This window comes from Anopheles coustani, chromosome 2, assembly GCF_943734705.1.
Source record: "Anopheles coustani chromosome 2, idAnoCousDA_361_x.2, whole genome shotgun sequence".
In the NCBI taxonomy this organism is placed as follows: Eukaryota; Metazoa; Arthropoda; class Insecta; order Diptera; family Culicidae; genus Anopheles; species Anopheles coustani.
In genome coordinates, this window is record NC_071289.1 from 32,157,157 (window position 1) to 32,179,781 (window position 22,625).

A 22,625-nucleotide genomic window follows, 5' to 3' on the forward strand; every position below is an offset into this window, starting at 1 on the left:
ACGAAAACCTCTAGTGCTAAGCCAGCTTCGGATTCCTGACCAGATAACTATTGCGAATCCTGATACATTCTTATTGGGTGGATCACAAACAAAACTGCATAGTCGAAATAAACCGTGATAACACCGTAAACAACAAATGTTTCAATTGGATTCCTAATATTGCTAGCTATTGCACAGTAAGGAACAAAAAGCTGCATATTAAAACATAGATATGAAAATGGTTCAATATAACATATTTCAGAGGCAAATGTGTGATATTCAGGTACTTATAACATTCGTTGTTCATTTCAAGGCAAGCGAAAAACTCTTCATTTAGGTTCTCACTTTACTCCCACGTGATTCACGAAATTGAATATAATATTATATTTCTTTATAAGCATATGGTTGACACAAACCTTCTCTTCTGATGGCGACGTATGATAAAAAATTATACTTATATAAAAAGAACAGTGTAAGTAAATTTAATATAAAAACGTTATGATAGAATAATAAAAGCGTTACAAAAGGGAAATTAACGTACTTGTCCGACAAAAAAGCATAGCAGTTATTAAAAGAAACCTTCATTACGAATATTACCGCACAGAACTGGCATATACTAAGAATGAATATGAGATATGATCAAAACAACTTATGAGATGTAACTATTAGGGCAAGCGAGTAGATTTAAAAAGCTTATCGGAAAATACATAGTCGAAGCATGGTCAGTATTATGGGCAGCCCTGCAATTTAACGTAGCCATTCGAACCTTCTAAAACGTCGATCATCCAGCACACCAGGATACACTTTTTCATCAATTCTTCGATGTAAAAAATAACGAGTAAGTGTTCATAAAAAAAGATTGGGGTCTGGAAATTTTCCAAGAGAACGTGAATTTAGTTGCTGAATTAATAAAAAAACATTAATCAAGTAAAAGTACGTTTGACCTATAGTCTGATCCCATTTCTGCGTAAGACCATGTCCTATTTCCACAAAGGTAATGCGAATCTTAGCCAAACGAACCCAATGCGCTATGGTACAACATGTAGGAACTATAAATTTATATCTTATAGCACAAAGATCATAAGCCCTGCGGTCAGTTATGACATGAAAAGAATACTATGGTTTATTTAATTTCAGTTTATATACAAGTAAATAAAACCAGAAAAAATGAAAGAGATAAAGAATAAAAGTTCATGCATTCGATGTCTATCCGTTGGAGTATCACAAGATTTAGTAAAACGAAGTTCAAAATTACACAACGTACTTAGTTGCTGGAAGATACTTGTTGTATCCCAGTCCGTAGCCTCCGTAGTTCAACAGTCCATCATCGACGAGTTTGGTGGCAACAACTGGAGCCACCAGCTTGTTGTATCCCAGGCCATAGTTGTTATATCCCAGAGCATAGTTGTTGTATCCCAGGTCATAGCTGTTATCAACAACCTTTGTGGCCACTACTGGAGCAACCAGCTTATTGTATCCCAGGGCGTAGCTGTTGTCAACAACCTTCGTGGCCACTACTGGAGCCACCAGCTTGTTGTATCCCAGGGCATAGCTGTTGTCAACAACCTTGGAGGTAAGGACTGGGGCGACTGATGGGTATCCGACGACCTGCTTCACTGCTGGGTAAGATCCGTACACTGATGGATAGGAGTACTTGTCCACTACTGCTGGAAGACCGTACGATTGATCGACAACGACCTTGGAAAGAGGGAGTCCAGAACTGTATCGCTGGTAGGATAGGACATCGTTGTATGGAAGATAGGACGCCTGGGAAACCGCGGCGAAGGCCAGGCCAATTATTGCAACGAAAAGCTGAAAAAGGAGCTTCATAAAATAACCTGCAAAAGTTTTAGCTGAATTTAAAATGTTACCTTCATTCTGAACTAAAGCACAATTTGTTGTTATACGATATCAAGCACGAAGAGTACACTGAAGATTAGTTGCCATCTAATGCCACCTTTTATACCGACAATTATCTACGGCAGTGTCCAGCGAAGTGGTTATGTATTTTTTTAAGTGAAAGACCAATCTAATCCATCAAGGATTTCCTGGTAGCACGCTCTATTTTTGTGGCTTATAAAAGCCGGTGATCGTGCAATCGAAAGACACAGTTCCAGCGGTGCTTCAGTCGTGAAATAATTGCAAACGGTTTAATTCATTCAACCATAACCATGAAGGTTAGTTTAAGTGATGAGGTTCAGCTTTGCAGGTCAGGTGCTACTTGTCAATTCTTCAAATATTTTTCAGAGTTTCGTCGCAATCGTCACTATGGCTCTGGTGGCCTACTGTAACGGATCGTATCTTCCCGCCGTCCAGTCAGTCCTTCCGTACTCCTACAACACGGGACTCTATGGCCTGAACGGTTACGATGCACTTGGCCACTACTCTCCCTTAAGTGGATTGGGATACTCCTCGGAACTGGATCATGGATTATCGTACCCGTACTCGGCCGCCCTTCCTTACTCTGCCTACAATAACGGCCTTCTCGGATATTACGGATCGAAGTACGCTCCCACTGTCGTCCAGGCCAATGTGAACACTCTGAAAACCGTAAACTCGCTGGGTCTGTACGGAGGATATGGACTCGGTCATGCCCCAACTGTCGTCCAGGCCAACGTCGCCAGCTCTCTGAAGACGGTCAACCCTCTGGGTCTGTATGGCGGATACGGTCTTGGACACGGATACGGATTGGGCCATGCATACGGATACGGATATAACAACTACCTCCCGGTTCAGGCTCATGCTGCGAAGTATGTTGCCGCGAACCCGGGAGCCGTCCATGTGGCGCCACTGCCAGGCCATCTTGTCAACCAGAAATCGATTGTGGCTTAACCCATTGTGCCTTGAAAAATGTGATATTGTGGAAATAGAAAGGTGTTCAAAACTGCAAACATATCAATGGATATCTTATTTGAGAACTGTTATTTCAATAACTATCTTTACGTTGTGAAAAAGGTTTCGACTATATAAAAATATCATTCAAACTCTATCGAGTACAAGAAGTGTCAACACAATCAAATATAAAAAAGAAACACAAATATTGTGCTTTTTTATACCCTTTTATATACATCTTTAACTTTCACCCCGTCTTCTTTTATTTTGTTTGTATCAAAAACATAGCGAAATAATATGTATGAATTCGTCCCAACATGCGTTCGAAGTATACATCAATAAGAAATTGTGTAGTACTGCTATCTGCAGCTAAACCCAAGAATAAGACGTTTAGTACGATTCGTTTTCACGCTATGAGTTTATTGAGCCCAAACACACCCTATTTTCTAGCAGCCTCCAAAGGACGACCTCTAAGGTCATCGATCCTTTCGCCGAATTCTCTTTTTCGTTTATTCCTGTCGTTAAGCAATCCTTTCTGAGCTGATTTGACAGCTGACGTCAGGAAACAAAAGTGTTTCTAACACAATTATTTCCAAATACAAGACTTAAGGCCCCTATCGATCGCCAAACGGACAAATAGTGAATGGGTTAATTAACATACGAATTTTGATTTGAATTTCAAATCAAATAAGTAAAGACAAATTTAGAAAACAAATAAAATTAAGGCACGATAAATTAAGTTTTGTAAAAATCAATTCTATTGAGAAAGTATGTACACCAGGGGGAAAGCGACATGAAGATCACAATTTAAAGCGTTCCGGGAGCAGCCTCAACGTTCAGGGACTTCTGGTTGACGGCGTGTCCTGCAAGAGGAGCAACATGGACGGCTCCACGGGTGGCAGCGACGTAAGAGGCCTCCTTCTGGACCGGGGCGTACACCTGTGGCACGTACTGGGCCTGCTCATAGGCATAGGCGGTCGGAGCGGCGTAAGCGACCGGGGCGGCATAAGCGACCGGGGCAGCATAGGAGGCTGGGGCAACATAGGACACCGGAGCAGAGACATGGCTGGCGTACGAGACGTCCGGGGCGACGGCGTGGCTGGTGTAGGTGACGGCCGGGGCAGAGTAGGCAGTGACGTACTTCGGCACGATGTTCTGCTGGACCACGGTAGTCTGCGGCACGGTGTAGGCCGAGGGGTAGACAGCGCCACCCTGCACCGAGGCGACCAGAGCAACAATGACTACAGCTGCGATGCACTGTTCAGGAATAGAGAGTCCAATTGAATAACCTATCCTGGAAAACGTTTGTCGTGAGAAAAAGGAATAATCTTTCTTACCTTCATGATTGCGGTTTGGGATTCGTTTTGGGGGTTGATGGTCTGATCTAGTGGAGGATCGTTCTTATTCTGATTGATTCACGAGCCTTGCAACCTTTTTATATCAACCCAAATGAAGCAAACGATTTTTAAATGTGGAAACACCATCGTTTGAATAAGACACACAAGACAACGGAAGAAGAAACCGCAAGCGATCGCATTCACTTCGGACGCCTTTCCAAAAACCTCGCGACGAATGAACGGACAAAGAAAATAAGAGAGCTAAAGGAGATTCGAAACGATTACGTATTTGGTTAGAAGCAATACATCATAATTCGGGTCAGTTTATTAGAAGAAAATAATTTTACAAAACGTATTTGGCAACTGGAGCAGACGACAGGTACTTGTTGTATCCCAGCCCGTAGCCTCCGTAGTTCAACAGTCCATCATCGACGACCTTGGTGGCGACAACCGGAGCCACCAGCTTGTTGTATCCCAGACCGTACTGGTTGGCGACGACTGGGGACACCAGCTTGTTGTATCCCAGGCCATAGTTGTTATATCCCAGAGCATAATTGTTGTATCCCAGGTCATAGCTGTTATCAACAACCTTTGTGGCCACTACTGGAGCAACCAGCTTATTGTATCCCAGGGCGTAGCTGTTGTCAACAACCTTCGTGGCCACTACTGGAGCCACCAGCTTGTTGTATCCCAGAGCATAGCTGTTGTCAACAACCTTGGAGGTAAGGACTGGGGCGACTGATGGGTATCCGACGACCTGCTTCACTGCTGGGTAAGATCCGTACACTGATGGATAGGAGTACTTGTCCACTACTGCTGGAAGACCGTACGATTGATCGACAACGACCTTGGAAAGAGGGAGTCCAGAACTGTATCGCTGGTAGGATAGGACATCGTTGTATGGAAGATAGGACGCCTGGGAGACAGCGACGAAAGCCAGGGCAATGATTGCGACGAAGAACTAAAACACATCAATGTGGGTTCATTAGAAATTGAGCGATCACTTCTTTTTGAAAATATTTACCTTCATTTTTTAACTAGATCTAAAACAATGATGTGACAATGGAAGCTACGAATAGAAACTGATGGTGACCGGATTGATGAACGCGTCTTTTATAGTACCTGCTCACGGAAGTGTAAAGCGAAAGAAAAACTTTATCGCCAAGGACTCTCAAAACGATGTCACGTACGGTTCGTTATAAAAGCAGACGATCCACGGGTCAAAATCACAGTTCACTAGCAGCTTTCCGCGGTCAAAAGCAATCGATCGGTTCACTCTACTGGAAACATGAAGGTAAGGTTCGAAAAAGAAATTTTGCGTATGGATTAAATGATAGTCATGTTATAAAATTGCTGTTTAGGCATTTGTCGCAATTGCTGTCCTGGCTCTGGCCGCCCTCTCCAATGGATCGTATCTTCCCGCCGTCCAGACAGTCCTTCCGTACTCCTACAACACGGGACTCTATGGCCTGAACGGTTACGATACACTTGGCCACTACTCTCCCTTGAGTGGATTGGGATACTCCTCGGAACTGGATCATGGATTATCGTACCCGTATTCGGCAGCCCTTCCTTACTCTGCCTACAATAACGGCCTTCTAGGATATTACGGATCGAAGTACGCTCCCACCGTCGTTCAGGCCAATGTGAACACTCTGAAAACCGTAAACTCGTTGGGTCTGTACGGAGGATATGGACTCGGTCATGCCCCAACTGTCGTCCAGGCCAACGTCGCCAACTCTCTGAAGACGCTCAACCCGCTGGGTCTGTATGGCGGATACGGTCTTGGACACGGATACGGTTTGGGCCAGGCATACGGATACGGATACAACAACTACCTCCCGGTTCAGGCTCATGCTGCGAAGTATGTTGCCGCGAACCCGGGAGCCGTCCATGTGGCGCCTCTCCCAGGCCATCTTGTCAACCAGAAATCGGTTGTGGCTTAATCCATTTTGTCTTGAAAAATGTGATATTGTGTAAATAAACGGGTGTTCAAAACTGCAAACAAATCAATGGAAATATTATTTGAGAACTGTTATTTCAATAACTATCTTTACGTTGTGAAAAAGGTTTCGACAATATAAAAATATCATTCAAACTCTATCGAGTACAAGAAGTGTCAACACAATCAAATATAAAAAAGAAACACAAATATTGTACTTTTTTATACCCTTTTATATACATCTTTAACTTTCACCCCGTCTTCTTTTATTTTGTTTGTATCAAAAACATAGTGAAATAATATAAATGAATTCGTCCCAACATGCGCTCGAAGTATATATCAATAAGAAATTGTGTAGTTCTGCTATCTGCAGCTAAACCCAAGAATAAGACTTTTACTACGACCCATTTTCAATAATAAGTTCCCGCTATGAGCTTATTGAGCCCAAACACACCCTATTTCCAAGCAGCCTTCAAAGGACGACCTCTAAGGTCATCGATCCTTTCGCCGAATTCTCTTTTTCATTTATTGCTGTCGTTAAGATATCCTTTCTGAGCTGATTTGACAGCTGACGTCAGGAAACAAACGTATCTAACACAATTATTTCCAAAATACAAGACTTAAGCCCCTTACCGATCGCCAAACGGACAAATAGTGAAAGGGTTAATTAACATACGAATTTTGATTTATGTTTCAAATCAACTAAGTAAAGACAAATTTAGAAAACAAATAAAATTAAGGCATGATAAATTATAAGTTTTGTAAAAAAAAATTATATTTTCCTTCGACTATCCATCACGATCAATTCTATTGAGAAAGTATGTACACCAGGAGGAAAGCGACATGAAGATCACAATTTACAGCGTTCCGGGAGCAGCCTCGACGTTCAGAGACTTCTGGTTGACGGCGTGTCCAGCCAGAGGAGCAACATGGACGGCTCCACGGGTGGCAGCGACGTACGAGGCCTCCTTCTGGACCGGGGCGTACACCTGTGGCACGTACTGGGCCTGCTCATAGGCATAGGCGGTCGGAGCGGCGTAAGCGACCGGGGCGGCATAAGCGACCGGGGCAGCATAGGAGGCTGGGGCAACATAGGACACCGGAGCAGAGACATGGCTGGCGTACGAGACGCCCGGGGCGACGGCGTGGCTGGCGTAGGTGACGGCCGGGTAGGCAGTGACGTACTTCGGCACGACGTTCTGCTGGACCACGGTAGTCTGCGGCACGGTGTAGACCGAGGGGTAGACAGCGCCAGCCTGCACCGAGGCGACCAGAGCAACAATGACTACAGCTGCGATGCACTGTTTGGGAATAGAGAGTCCAATTGAATAAACTATCCTGGAAAACGTTTGTCGTGAGAAACAGGAATAATCTTGCTTACCTTCATGATTACGGGTTGGGATTTGTTTTGGGGCTCGCTGGTGTGTGATCGAGTGGAGGATCGTTCTTATTCTGATTGATTCACGAGCCTTGCAGCCTTTTTATATCTACCCAAATGAAGCAAACGATTTTTAAATGTGGAAACACCATCGTTTGAATGAGATACAAAAGACAACGGAAGAAGAAACCGCAAGCGATCGCATTCACTTCGGACGCCTTTCCAAAAACCTCGCGACGAATGAACGGACAAAGAAAATAAGAGAGCTAAAGGAGATTCGAAACGATTACGTATTTGGTTAGAAGCAATACATCATAATTCGGGCCAGTTTATTAGAAGAAAATAATTTTACAAAACGTATTTGGCAAATGGAGCAGACGACAGGTACTTGTTGTATCCCAGCCCGTAGCCTCCGTAGTTCAACAGTGCATCATCGACAACTTTGGTGGCGACAACCGGAGCCACCAGCTTGTTGTATCCCAAACCGTACTGGTTGGCGACGACTGGGGATACCAGCTTGTTGTATCCCAGGCCATAGTTGTTATATCCCAGAGCATAGCTGTTGTATCCCAGGTCATAGCTGTTATCAACAACCTTTGCGGCCACTACTGGAGCAACCAGCTTATTGTATCCCAGGGCGTAGCTGTTGTCAACAACCTTCGTGGCCACTACTGGAGCAACCAACTTGTTGTATCCCAGAGCATAGCTGTTGTCAACGACCTTGGAGGTAAGGACTGGGGTGACTGATGGGTATCCGACGACCTGCTTCACTGCTGGGTAAGATCCGTACACCGATGGATAGGAGTACTTGTCTGTTACTGTTGGAACACCGTACGATTGATCGACGACGACCTTGGAAAGAGGCAGTCCAGAACTGTATCCCTGGTAGGAAAGGACATCGTTGTATGGAAGGTAGGACGCCTGGGAGATAGCGACGAAAGCCAGGGCAATGATTGCGACGAAGAACTAAAACACATCAATGTGGGTTCATTAGAAATTGAGCGATCACTTCTTTTTGAAAATATTTACCTTCATTTTTGAACTAGATCTAAAACAATGATGTGACAATGGAAGCTACGAATAGAAACTGATGGTGACCGGATTGATGAACGCGTCTTTTATAGTACCTGCTCACGGAAGTGTAAAGCGAAAGAAAAACTTTATCGCCAAGGACTCTCAAAACGATGTCACGTACGGTTCGTTATAAAAGCAGACGATCCACGGGTCAAAATCACAGTTCACTAGCAGCTTTCCGCGGTCAAAAGCAATCAATCGGTTCACTCTACTGGAAACATGAAGGTAAGGTTCGAAAAAGAAATTTTGCGTATGGATTAAATGATAGTCACGTTATAAAATTGCTGTTTAGGCATTTGTCGCAATTGCTGTCCTGGCTCTGGCCGCCCTCTCCAATGGATCGTATCTTCCCGCCGTCCAGTCAGTCCTTCCGTACTCCTACAACACGGGACTCTATGGCCTGAACGGTTACGATGCACTTGGCCACTACTCTCCCTTGAGTGGATTGGGATACTCCTCGGAACTGGATCATGGATTATCGTACCCGTATTCGGCAGCCCTTCCTTACTCTGCCTACAATAACGGTCTTCTCGGATATTACGGATCGAAGTATGCTCCCACCGTCGTCCAGGCCAATGTGAACACTCTGAAAACCGTAAACTCGCTGGGTCTGTACGGAGGATATGGATTCGGTCATGCCCCAACTGTTGTCCAGGCCAACGTCGCCAACTCTTTGAAGACGGTCAACCCTCTGGGTCTGTATGGCGGATACGGTCTTGGACACGGATACGGATTGGGCCATGCATACGGATACGGACATAACAACTACCTCCCGGTTCAGGCTCATGCTGCGAAGTATGTTGCAGCGAACCCGGGAGCCGTTCATGTGGCGCCACTACCAGGTCATCTTGTCAACCAGAAATCGGTTGTGGCTTAATTGTTGTGTTGGTAAACATAATTATTAAATACAATAGCAAAAAGTCATCTGCCTCTGTTGTGTAATTTTCTAATGATTGCAGGTTGAAGCTATGCTAAACTACATTTTTGAGCATTTTAAACATGGTTTTAGTTGTAATAAAGGTAAAAGGGTAGTAAAAGAGTAAATGAGGCCCGGTAGCTACACTCTCTGCAGGCGTTTCGGCGTTTCAAATTCATTTCTTCGTTTAAACTTATTTTTTCCTGCTGTCCATCGTGAGTAGTATAATTTAATCAATGTGTAAAAGTATATTATCCTGGATTCAGCCTTCACTGCATGATTAGTTTAAACCGTTATGTTTAAGCTAGCCGATAGCGTTCAATTATTCGAAAAAATGCATGCGTCGCGCTTTGCATAGCTTCAGGTGTAAAGTGAACCAGAAATCAAACTGCTAGCGCTCTCTAGTGGTGTTTGCTAGCGTCATCTAGTGAGCTATCTCGGAATCAATCCTTTCAAATTCGTCATAGAAATCCTCGGATCTTCCGATTCTGCCAACTAGTGGTGGAGAAACTGAACATTCTGAGATCCGGATCTATGATTCCGTACCCTAATCCGATATATCATGCGTGTTTACCAAACTTACCGAATTTTCATATTATTTGTTACTTTAACAATTGTACAATCAATGGATGAATTGATCTTCTTCTTCTTGGCGTAACGACCTCTTGGTCATGCCTGCCCGTTAAGGGCTTACGAGACATGTTTCTCTGTTGTACGTGGATAGTCAGTCCTCTCGTACAGGGGAGGGTCCGGTCTCGATTGGGATTCGAACCCACGCCGTCGAGGTGGTGAGCTCCGGCGCTCATGGGCCGATTTTCTAACCGGCGCTACCGCTCGGCTGTCGCGGACCCCCTTGAATTGATCCATAGGCTAAATCGATCCTGTGAATGGTCCCCAGGACCATCAGGATCGTTATCGCTATCCGCTCCCAGTGGGAGCTATTTCATTTCAGTTCCGAGGGAACTACCCACCACTGTGCGCCATTTTGAGAAAGAGAATTCTCTCACGAAATTCGCAACTTTTCTTCGAAAGAATTCTATAATTTTTTCTTCTTTTTCTTTTTTAGCGAAAAGATACGTATACATATTATGAAAACGTTATATTTTACTTCAAATGTATCTTATGTATCGGAATTTACTGTTGGAACTCCCGTGAGGTCTCTTCGAATGATCTTTTTGGCACTTTCTGTAGCAATAAGACTTACGGATAAAAATTTGTCGAATACGAGTTCCCGTTCGAGAACCGTAATGGAATTTTCCCAAATTGTTCGACAGATCAATTCGACTCTAACGTTCGAGTTTCGTAATAGGCCCTATTGTCTCTAGATCGACTAGTTATGTGACTAATTCAACTCAAATCATTGTGAGTCGATTCAAACAGTTTGGGATCAAGTCAGAATCGAATCAAATCGAGTCCCAAACCAATCAAATCTGATTCAAATCCTATTCGAATCAATTCTTTAGAATCAAATCAAATGGGATTCGAATCTTTAGAATCCGTCTAGGGATCGAATCTTCGAATCTTCCGAACCCGATTCTGCCAACACTAATCCAAATGACAGTCGACCTCACCACGTGCGTTTGTAAAGTTGTTTATCTTTTCAAAACACGCGAGTTGTAGGTCTTCAAGCTTGGTTAATATTTAATAGAAAACAGTTTCGTTGCTGTCTTAAGTCGTGTGTGCGTGCATACGCTTCATCGCAAGAGTTCAGTTTGTGCCCGAATTGTTTTTGCCGAGCTTGCACTTCGCCAGACTGGCAAACCTGGCCAACCATGAATAATTACACCGGCTTTACAGACCTGTGCATCCCGGTCACCGATACCGATAAATTGGTAGCTATAATCCAAGAGGCAATTGAGTGTGAGTTACAACTTTATTGGCTACTGCAAACATTGCACTAATTTTATACACTTTACAGTAGGATACCGGAATCTAGCAATCGAAAAGAAGTTCAATGCCAGCGCTCAAGACGTTGGTAACAAAAAAGATCCTGTGCCCAAACCAACCCGACTGACCGAGTTGAGAGTGAGTATTGACCTCAGTCTCGCTGATGAAGCAAATCACTAATGTTTCACCACTTTAGGCAAGATTCGGGGGACAAATACGTCTGCTCAACAGGTTGACCGTGATTTTTAGTGAAAATACCATATCCATGGTACTGAACAAGTCGAGCACCATCATCGAGTACGACGTTATTGCTGTACAACCTACTACTGATGATTCTCTGGCGTATGCATGCCAAAATGTTGTTTGTGATATAATCACTTACGAAGTGGATAAAAAAGTTCAGAGCCTGAATGTAAATCGCAAGTTGTACTATATGGCGATAGAGCGAAATGTCGCATTCGAGATCAAATACGCACCGGCAATCGTAAATTCCCTGCATCGGATTGATACTATCGCGCAGGCACATTATTACCATTCCACTGGTAAATCAAAAAATTTGCTTATTTCGAGTGCTGCCACGAACGCCTTCGAGCTACGGAGCCCTTATGACATTGCAAATTTGTAAGCTATAACGTAAACACCAGCTTAAAGAGGTGAGCATTTAATGTATTAATCTCTTTTTTCTTGCAGGGGCCTCATATTTGGATTAAGCGAAGAGCAATCGAAACAAGCTATCCGCGATGTCCCAAATAGATTGCTACATTTGGCTCAGGCACGTCGATTCGGGAAAGCTGGTGTTGACATCTTTCGTCGTAGGCGGAAGGACAATGCCGTTGATAGTGATGATTATTCAGACTCGGAATTGAATGAGGAAATTAGCGACGATGATGATGGTAAAAGCGATAGGGGCAACAGTGAGGGGCTTAACGAGCCGATGGAAGTGACGATGGGCTCTAAGAACGAGGATGTTGATGAATTGATGGAAATGCAACCGGCGAAAAAAATGAAAAAACAGGAAAATAAGGGAAAAAATAAAAAAAATCTGTTGTAGGTTACGTTTGTCGAATTTCTTTACCACTCTTATCGAAGTAAATTCCTACGTTCAACAGTTTTGTTTCCTTTTCTTCAAGGCCACCCTATACAGCGTTATTGCCTTTTGGTGTTGACTTAAATTATAAATTAAGCTTCACTACTCTCAGAAGCTATTGCATTTTAAAAAGCCAAGCCCGTTTTCTTGACAAGATTCATCGAATTGTAGTCAGTTTTTTACTTTTTCTTGCTATTGTAACTCTAATAAATTTGATCCGGTTTGCCAAAGGTATGTATAGGGCGACCACTTCGTCGCGTGCAATTTTATCGCGTCGTCCGATTTGCAACAAATTCCAGCATTTTTAAAACAAATGCTTTAATTCTTAACTTACTTATGTTGGTGAAAATATTTCTCTGTAGGGCCGATTATCCGGGGACCGTCTAGACCTCAAACACCCCAGATAAACGACGTTCTACTTAATTTTCCTGTCTCGAATCAGTTTATAAACACTGATTCAGTGAGTTGATGGTAAATCCGTGAAAGGATCAAATCTTCAAAGTCAGCAAAATCATACTCCCAACAAAGTTGTTCTTATTGAAAAGACCTATTATTTTACGGATGATTTGTCCAAACTAATTCAGGAACTAAAATGATCTCACCAAACACATGATTATTTATGCGATTGAAGTTTGCTCTTCGCTGTCATTCTTTGGCTCAGTGACAGTTTAGCTGCCAAGCCGAACGCATCGGCGACGCCAACGGAAAGTGTTAACTTCGTCGTGCGTGTGGCGTGTGGTCCGGTACGTTTTGCAGCATTAATGCCGGTTCCCAAGTGAAAATACAGAAAATAGAAACATTCAATCGTCTCAAGTACGCAGTGGCTAAGATAATAAGATAGTTGGAAGCTGCGTGCCCAGCATTAAGAACCCAAGCAATGAACAAATGACTGAGGAAAAGCAAGCAAGAAGCAACAACGGGGAAGTGAAGAACAGAAGAGCGGAGGAGCGTGGTGCAGATAAAAATCGTATCGAAGAAACAAAATGGTGTTTTTTAATGGTGCGTAATCGTGAGGGAAGCCGTGTGGTGCGCGCTTTTTGATAGCTTCCTTAAAGAAGTTAAATTGTGTGTGCTGTATCAACAGTGTACTATACTTTCGTTTTATGGGTTTAATTGGTTAATTTTATTTATTTACTGAAACAAGCAAGGCAGCATTCGTTGTGATCTGATCGATTTTTGATTGCGATATGGCGTTTGTGTGAGATGGGTAAGATTTTCTTCAATGGTTGCCGGATATTTGCTGACTACTTAGCAGTGCGGTCATAGCAAACGGAAAAAAAACATCGACATTGGTGTAACAATTGTGTTCCCAGTTCCCAGTGCAGTTGTGTTTTCTGGAAAATCCCGTCTAAGTTTTGTTGCAGAATTCGGGAATAGTAGTGGAAAGGAAGAAAATTGTATTCCATCAATCAGTGTGTGTCGAATTTTGGATCCACTGTATCGAAGGCTTTGTGGCAAAAGAATTTCATTGTGAGGTGAAAATTTGTTGCGGGAAACTTGAGAAGGCGTGTACCTGTGTATGTGAGTTGTGTGTGCGCGCGTACAGTGTAGAAGATTCAATGCGAATGAAGAATGAATGAGAAAATAGAAAGCCCACAAGGCACTTGCAAATAGCGTTAAAAAAATAAATACATTCCTGGGCTACTACATTTAAACAAATCCTTTCACTTTGCAAAGCAATAGACACAACATTTAGGATAGCGATAGTGGAGAGATGGGTTTTTGTAAGATGGCGTCGGTAGGAAAAAATCGTCCAATGTACGATGCTGAGGAAGACGAAACACCCACAAATAGGGGAGTCTAGAAGCACAGAGGTAAAAATGAGAATGAAGCCACGAATTGAATGAATTTATTAGCGAATCGTGCAAGAGTTCCTTTAAGTGTTTGCAGAACTGATTGAGCATGTAAAAAACGGATTTAACTATTAACAAGTCAAGCAGCAACCATTCGGGGAAGAGTTTTGGTTGCATGCAACGTCATATCAGACGGTAGCAAAGATGGAGGATTTTCAGCCTCGGGCGGTCATTCCGGGGTGTGCGAATTAACGTTGTGCTGAGTCGCCGTTAACGCTGGTCAAAGCGGCCGTAGAAACAAATGGGAGCGTGCGAAGATGTGTGAAACGAAAGCACCAAAAGTAACGGTGAAGAAGAGCAACTAGCAGGCAAACAAAAGAATATGCAGAAGAACTCAAGGTGCAAGGAAACGATTGCCACCGTCATCACCAAAACCACCAGCAGCGCAGCGTTCCGGTCTTCTTTGCCCCATTGAATCGTCGGGGCCAACGTCGCACGGGCCACGAGCCCTCCGATTGCGGGAAAGAAAAGCGGTCGAGCCGCAAGCTAGGCTCTATCGATCCTTTTTCTGCTTACTACATAATGGCCCCGCACTCGCTCATTCCCTTGGCAAACGGTCTATTCGCGAGTATCATCATCCCGCAAAGGCTAGCTGACCGAATGTGCTGCAGCGTCGACGCTGCTGGCGACGCGCGGTTCACTGTGGTGAATTTGCGAATTATTCACCTTGCCTATGTGCACAATATGTGCTGCTGCTATCCATGTGCTGTGTACAGTTGCTCCATAAAGCTGTGCTCGTTCCTTGTTTTCTTGACCAGGACCATCGCCCAAACATTTTAAAACCATACCGCGGCCGAATTTTCTTTCTTCTTTCCAATAACAGCTGAACGTTGCCATATTGTCATAGATTTGGACTCTGCTATGCTATGACAGCGAAGCAACCAAAGTATGCTGTGAAAGGCAGCAGAGATATTATCCACTTTTTGCACTCGAAATTATTTGCACTCTGATTTACATTTGCACCTTCTCGGTTTCGCTGTTTCAATTGCCGTTTTCGGACTTACGTTTCACTAAGATGGTGATGGAAGATAATGAAAGTGTTCCTAATAAAACTAATATGACATAGATTTTACAACAAAACAAGATTGTGCATCTATTTTCGGATAGAAGATTTGGGAAAAGAAGTAATCACTTCCTAAAGATGTAATTATCAATTTTTAAATCTTAAAAATGATTATTGGCTTGCCTGTGGGCCAAATCATTCTTCTAGAATCAGGTAATTCAGAATAGTTTAAACAACTATAAGCACTGGTGCCGTTGGTATAGTCAATATGAGTGGAAAACAGAATCGATGATTGCTACATAATGCTGTGTAATCTTGCGCCCCTGTCCGCTTATTGGTGTGGTTTCGTATTGTGAAATTAAAAGGAAGAAGGTATCGTTAGGGGAAAAGCAGAAGAAAACGGAAACGAACAAACGAGACATGTTCATCTAGTTGGTGGTGCTGTTTTTTATGCGTGTGTGTTTGTGATGGAACGAGTGTTCATAAGATTAAAAGTGTCTTTAAAAACCATGGGCAAAAGTTATCCACGAAATCGAACGACATGTCAAAAGACGCAGCAGCAGCTCGATACCTTGGTTCAAGTGCTATTTCTTCTTCATTGATTATGTCTCCATCGTCTTCTTGTTTTGCGAGGCTTATTCCGAAGACTTGAAAAACCGTTTGAACTCGCATAATGATCGACTCGACCTAACAGGATAGTTAATCGAGTACGTGGAACTAGTGATTTTAACATTCATCAGCACCCGGACCAATTCTCTGTCCCATCAGCAGCTACAACAAAACCTGGAGGCATCGCTTTAAAAGGTAGGAAATTGACCATCTTATTTCTTCCAGTGTTTTTCAGATACGTATTCCACTGAATTTTTTAAATTTGTAAGTTTCTTCCAAGCAAAAAATATAAATAGAGTTCTATACAAAGTATTAAATCGTCAAATCCGCGGGATTTCGTGAACTAGAACTTATATTCCAAACTAAAGCTAATGCCCAATCTAGTACTGACCAATTCGATGCCAATACCTAGCAAATTCGTTGCCAAAACATAGCCAATTAAACACTTCTGCAACATTTTATTGTAGATTATCAAGTTGAATTGATGCTGAGATTATAGTAATTTATATTTCCATTTATAAAAACACGTTTTTCATTTCATTTGGTGTTGAGTTTATAGGAATTTTCCGCACTGTAAAAGCAAAAATGGCAGATAACTAAACTAAAAAAATGCACTAAAAGAATACCTCTTCATCCTACAGATCGACTCTGATAGAAGAATAAAGGAATTCAATTAGGTCGCAAATCAAATTCTTCCATTTAACCCTACAAAGGTTTAACTTCCATCAATCGAACGATTTTGTATCAGTCGAACATAGATATCGAAAAAGATTGACCTTCCATTTTTTATAAATTCTTTTTGTTCTGAATCCATCAAAGTCATACTCAGAACGGTATGGATTTGCTTTCAATCGTTTCCTTTTGTTACTTTCAAGCAAAAACTGCTCGCTTTGATGTCCTATGTATTTGTCTGTTTTATCGAACGGTTTTCATAATGTTTCCATTCGCTCGCGTCATCAATTCATGTGTTTCCTTTTGTCTGCCGTGTTCAAACTTGTTTTATCTCTTTTCGACACCGCACCTACTCTTTTTGTCTATAGTTTGTTCGATCTCCATTTGGTCTCGGTAATTCATTTAATTTGCATCAGGTAGAACTGTCTTCAATGATCGCTGCTTCGTTGGGTTTGTTGGTTTGACGCTGTTGGATAAGAAAAACAAAACAAAAAGCAAAAGGAAAGTGACTTTCTTAGGCGCAAACGTGCTTCTTTTAAACGCTTCCCTTTGATACGATATTTGTGCTGCCGGATTCGACCAATATAAGTTCACATGTGTGCCGCACATGAGCATGAATTAAAAACATAAAACATACCAATTTTCTTCAAGAACATTGATAAATTATAGTCTTTTATGTTAATAGTAATGTCGACAGCATTTATATTGAATCCGCTCTGGCTTAAACTTTAAAGCAGTCTTACAGATTCATTATGAAGTAAAAAAAAGGCGATAATCTTATATTTGTAGTAAACATCGTTGGACTGTATAAAACAGAAGGTGAAGCGAACGATCGAAAGTAAAGTGGCTTCATCATTACAGTCTTTGACCCTGAAGGTCGTATCAGCTGGTCAAACACTTTTAAGAGCCATTGAAAAGATGGGCTTTGTTATGTAGAAGGGTTGATCGAAGATATCAAGCTGGAAGGAACAGATCTGGGTTCTGGAGAATAACTTCATTCTAGAAAATTGAAACACCATTACCATTATGAATGTAGTAAGGCAATTTTGACGCTAGAAAGCAATACTGGCAAAAGGAAGCGGGTATTTTATGTCTCCCACGAAGTATAAAAATGTTGACATCAAATATGTGACTCTAGTCTGGTTCTCAAAGGAGGTCTCTTTTGTTTTAAAAAGTTCTCTGGAAGAGATGGCCCTCATGAAGATCAACGCTGTACCCAACGCTACTAATCCTCCCTAGGTTTTGCAATTGCTACCCAATTTAAATATTTGGACAACCCTGAAATGGAGGATATTTTTCAATCATGGTTTATGTTCGCTTTCACTTAACTATAGACAAAATTACAAACCAAATAGCATTGAGCTTTTATAAAATTTTGCCCTTTCGTGATTATGCGTCGACTGACCGATGTTTGCTACGAGGACGCGTCGCATAATCGTTGCCAAATACACATGCACAAACGAACAAACACACTCTCACCAGGTGTGTACACCGTACTAATCTTTCAAGTTGCGAGCATCCGTGTTTCTTTCTCGCTCCCTGTGGTTCTTTTGATCTCATTCACTCCCGTTATGTTGTGTACAGTCAGCCGCAAAACATGCTCGCGTGCCATGGTGATGAGATAGACACACCACCTCGCGTCTTTTCTTTGCTAGTCCCGATGGCGAAGTATGGTTTTTGGCCGGAAGAAATTCAGCTCAAAGCAGGGTAGTATAACATCAGAAAAAAAACATAAAAATTATGAAATTTGTTTACAAATCGTCATAAGTTATACTTTTCCCTTATTCGATGATATTAATTTGTTAAGCTGTGTGAGAAATAGACAAATTTGATATATCCTTACAGAAATGTGTTTATTTACCTTTGGAGGCACAGTTTATTGCCATCTGCTTGGGAACGCTCGCCTAGGTATAAAGACGATAGTCCAGACAACGGTCCGTCCTCCTTTGAACTAATGTTTTTTTTTGTCGTCTTTCGTTCTTTTGTCATTCCTCTAAAATTTCTTCGCTAGGTTGGCTGCCATGATTGTGTGTTTGCCTTTTCGACACTGTATGTGGCGTAGCTTTCGGAGTTTCGTTAGCGAATTGAAAGTGTTGTAATTACTACGCGAGTATGACATGGTGTACTGCCCCGCGGGGGGCAGAGTATGGTGTTGTAGGTAGTAAGACGAGCTCTTCTTCTTGGCGTATCTCGTGCATCTCCTTCCATCAGAAAGTGAGCGTGAGCGAGATAGGGTCAAACATTAGACGACATTAGTTTAGTATCATGGGAAAAAAGAAGAAAAACTGCTCTGGCGAGGTCCGATTATATTGGTTTGGTTGTTGCTTTTTAAATCGACATCTACACACATTCACTCGGGAGATAGGCGAGCGAAGAAACGATATAGATGGTACTGCTCCCCGCTGCTGAAGTACTGGCCATTGGTCGCGCTGGCTGGTTGGTTGACTATGCTGCTATGATCTGTCACCTGGAGCATAAAAGAGAGTGTAAAATGTGGGAGATACTACTCTCTACACTGTGCTTAAGACATGAAATCGATCGGTACGCTCATAGAAGATGTTCAACACATTTTTTTGCAGGTTTGCAATTATACAAAACACCAATAACGTTTAATGAATTGCACGATTTGATTTTTCTTGTTACATGTTGGGTAGACGAGCTGTATTTTGTCCCAAAGTGGGAGCAGGAAATGTCATATTCAACATACCGCCGGGTCTCGTCGGTCAATATACCGGCGCGGCGGGTTGAATGGTCGGTGTAAGTCAAGGAAACGTGTGTTTGTACCATCAGCCGAGACGGAAAACATGTTTGCAAAAGTGTATTGGGGCTGTGGGACGTGTTTCTTCTTACCCTTATGTTTGGTAATGTTTCGCGTGAAAGAAGCTGCCAGCACCACTACCACAGTTTTATCTCAGTGTTGTGTGATGCGCGATATCCAGAGAGAAGGGCCGGTATTACACACACACAGCATAACATGCTCGATGCTTTGTGGTACAGGAGCGTCATTTACGCTCGATGATGATTATGCGCGATGCTGTATGTTGAGCTGGCGCTGCTGTGTACGTACGTCTACCACACGGCCGCAGGTTTTTATGTTTTGTTGTACCGGCATGTCGTGTGAACATTTAAGATATCAAATACGAATAAACTTCACATATTGGGTAAACAAAACTTGTCCACTGTTAGTACCATTTCGCAAAGCGAACAATTTTTTCTAATTAGTGTTTACCGACGACAACGATGTCCCGTTGCATTTCGAAAAAAAGTGGATTCAACTAACCATTGTAAACACACGGTAGTAGCTCAGGTGGATTGAGTCTTTGACCGAACGTGTGTTAGTGGCAAACAATCCTTACCACACTACCACAACCAAGCGAATGATGTGTACGTGTGCGTGAATCCGCGAGTCGATGATGATGATGATGATGATGATTTTCATTGGCCTGTGTATGCATGAGTGTGTGTGTCGCGAAGCATGAATCTGCCAGTGTGTAATGTGCACACGATCCACAGTCAGTTCTTCTTGCACGGGTTTGTTGAACGCACGCAAGAGAAATCGCGGAAACTCGGCACGCGATGCGATTTTTATCAATTTCACAGCCAGTGTAATCATCTTCACACACCTCCGCCTGATGTGTGTATAGAGACGCGCGGGTGCGAAATAGTGGAGTCCGTTTCCGTCCCCGATGGTTTCGGATAGTGAAAATCATATCACCGCGGTCTTCGTTACATGCAAAACCGGGTGTATGAATATTGGAAGTGTGTTTTCGGCCCGTGGCAAAGGCGGAAAGTAAGAAAAAGGTACCCGTGTCGTGAAAATGACAAAACAATCGTCGAGCGCTACTTTAATAATGGCGTCGCAGTGATGAAGAACGTAACGCAGCACCCTTTTCCCGTGTCGGGGGTTCGCTTTGCGTCGTCGTGGTGTGTTGGTGGTCGCCTTTTATCCCCTGTTCGATAATATCGGGACGGGAGACGCGTTGCTGGTTGTTCGACCATTTTTTTTTCTTTAACGCTGGTAATTCGTGCTCGTCCCACCAGCGTCTCGGCGTTCCAACGGGTTTCAACCGCGAATCTTTTCGCTTTAACAAAGGTCGTCGCCATTGAAAAGAATTGGAATCGACGAAAAAGTTGTGAGTGTGTAGATGACGGCTGGGGCGGGTGCATGTAATGTCGAAAGTTATTTTCTGTTCAAGTGGAATGTGATGTGTGCGCAACTTGTCAATTCATTTAGGTGTGTATTTGTTAATTAATGGTTCTCAATCGTTTTTTTTTTATGGAGCGTGTTCGGAAATGTGTAACGAATGAAGTTTTGTGTAACGTAGTGCACATCATATACGTCAACGGAATGATTCGCCTTAAAAAAAAGAACTTATTAATCGATCCTCCTCGCATGGCGTATGAAGTTTATCTCAGCCTACCCAAACTGCGAGTTTTGGGGTTTTCTTACTTCATTCAAAGAATTGTGTGTGCTATTATGGTTGCCGTTATTCGTTTGTGAACAGTGTTTGGTTTTTAAATTGTACAGTGTGTGTTTTTCTTCTGATTCGCGAAGGCTAGTTTGGTCAACAAATTTTGCTTATCTTTAGCAATTCTACGTTTTATATTCCTCGAAGTGCGGCACCAGATTTTACCTCGCAATGGCCATTGCGGTGAACTTTGAATCGTGAAAAAATCGAAAAGTGTGTTTTACCTAACCTGCTTCTCATTATCGATGCCTGCCATGATTATTGTGCGGCAGAGAAAAACAACATACCTTTTGCCATACGAGAGCGAGAAATGAGAGCACACTAATATGATTTGGATGGTGGTGATGAGTCGCGAAATCGAATCCAAGATAGTTTCAGCCGATATTTCTCTGCTGTCGTCTTTGAGGTTTTGGATACTTGCCTTCTCTGGTTTAGTTTCGATGATCTGTCTGCCAGTCGGATGGCTACTCATGTTCCAAGGTGCCACCCTCTACGATGGGTGAGATTTAACCCCACACCTACAATGGTGTGGCTTCGTTCTTCTCTCTTACTACACATGTGTATCATCTCTCTCTCTATCTGTAGCACCATTAAATTTTCAAAACTCGACACATCAATTACGTACAATTATGTTATGGGCAAAAGCAAAAAGCACAGTCATTTTATATTCATTCTGTACCTACCCGAAGCCTGCCTTCCGGAGGACGAAGAATTTATCAAATGCTTCCTTACCCGTAAATAAAAAACAATAGGTTTTCGCATTTTCTCTTCTCAGATAGTGTCCGAAGCCTCGCAATGTGGAGCATTTAAGGCGAGAAACACTTTAATGAAAAAAACAAAACACTCCAAAGAACACCAAATGTAACCAACCATGTTCATGGTTCGTGCCCATGCCATGTACACATCGTGCCCTTTGCAATAGCAATTAGCTGCAAAACGAATAATCGATGTAATCCATCCTCCTCTTTTGCGTTGTGTACAGCGACAGGCAATTGTAACATTGGTGTGCTACACGTCAACGTCAATTCAGCATCTAGTGATGCACTACGTTCGCTTCGTGTGTACTCGATGGAGCAACATAACGTCGTTTCCTTTCTCCATCCGGCACTGTAAGAATGAAGTTATAGTTATAGCCGTAAGAAAATGGAAATACCGTGTCTTTGAAAAATTTACACCGGGTCCAACGTTTACCGTTTAGTATATTATTTATAGTACGACTTTATTATAACACGACTGGATGTGTGTGTCTGTTTAAGATTCATGTTTTATTTGAGCTGTTGAGACTCGACTCATTAAACCCTCAGAATTTTTGGTTAAGAACGAGGGTTCGATCAATAGAGAGAAGGAGAGAGCTGCATGGAAAGCAGGCAAGCCAGCGAGAGAAAATAGAAACCTCCCCTAATGGGGTTTCGATTTTAGGGTGAAATCATTCGACACATTGCAGAAATGCAAATCTCGCGAGGGTGAGAAAGATAGAAAAAAAATGTCAAAACTCATCATCCTCCGGCATGGTTTGCTAGGTTTTGCTTGTATGGATGTGTGAATATTTGGAAAAATCGATTGCATTCCCTGCGGCATATGGACATT

At 42.5% G+C, this 22,625-nt stretch overlaps 6 protein-coding genes and 1 pseudogene across 6 annotated transcripts in view; 4 read left to right on the forward strand and 3 right to left on the reverse strand.

Moving 5' to 3' along the window:
- Window positions 1–1,230: 1,230 nt before the first annotated feature.
- LOC131264248 (uncharacterized) lies at window positions 1,231–1,856 on the reverse strand. Its single transcript, XM_058266533.1, has 2 exons — window positions 1,851–1,856; window positions 1,231–1,791 (listed from the first exon to the last, which is right to left on the reverse strand). The coding sequence occupies exons 1-2, from the start codon at window positions 1,854–1,856 to the stop codon at window positions 1,231–1,233; spliced, it is 567 nt and encodes a 188-aa protein (XP_058122516.1).
- Window positions 1,857–2,150: 294 nt separating this feature from the next.
- LOC131264249 (shematrin-like protein 1) lies at window positions 2,151–6,094 on the forward strand. Its single transcript, XM_058266534.1, has 3 exons — window positions 2,151–2,156; window positions 2,227–2,647; window positions 5,583–6,094. Exons 1-3 carry the CDS (start codon window positions 2,151–2,153, stop codon window positions 6,092–6,094), a joined length of 939 nt encoding a protein of 312 aa, XP_058122517.1.
- An 853-nt stretch (window positions 6,095–6,947) lies between these two features.
- Window positions 6,948–7,784, reverse strand: LOC131264250 (adult cuticle protein 1-like). The gene is made up of 2 exons (XM_058266535.1): window positions 7,780–7,784; window positions 6,948–7,428 (listed from the first exon to the last, which is right to left on the reverse strand). The coding sequence occupies exons 1-2, from the start codon at window positions 7,782–7,784 to the stop codon at window positions 6,948–6,950; spliced, it is 486 nt and encodes a 161-aa protein (XP_058122518.1).
- Window positions 7,785–7,816: 32 nt separating this feature from the next.
- LOC131264251 (uncharacterized) lies at window positions 7,817–8,763 on the reverse strand (annotated as a pseudogene).
- Window positions 8,762–9,419, forward strand: LOC131264252 (glycine-rich protein-like). Its single transcript, XM_058266536.1, has 3 exons — window positions 8,762–8,767; window positions 8,835–9,137; window positions 9,222–9,419. Exons 1-3 carry the CDS (start codon window positions 8,762–8,764, stop codon window positions 9,417–9,419), a joined length of 507 nt encoding a protein of 168 aa, XP_058122519.1.
- Window positions 9,420–11,049: 1,630 nt separating this feature from the next.
- LOC131263156 (ribonuclease P protein subunit p30) lies at window positions 11,050–12,473 on the forward strand. Its single transcript, XM_058265314.1, has 4 exons — window positions 11,050–11,318; window positions 11,377–11,483; window positions 11,542–11,966; window positions 12,036–12,473. The coding sequence occupies exons 1-4, from the start codon at window positions 11,231–11,233 to the stop codon at window positions 12,394–12,396; spliced, it is 981 nt and encodes a 326-aa protein (XP_058121297.1). The 5' UTR covers window positions 11,050–11,230; the 3' UTR covers window positions 12,397–12,473.
- A 638-nt stretch (window positions 12,474–13,111) lies between these two features.
- Window positions 13,112–22,625, forward strand: part of LOC131261945 (uncharacterized) — a 57,542-nt gene continuing 48,028 nt past the window's right edge. The window contains exon 1 of the mRNA XM_058263817.1: window positions 13,112–13,175. The gene's annotated coding sequence lies outside the window, so the exon portion shown is untranslated. The remainder of the gene's footprint in view (window positions 13,176–22,625) is intronic.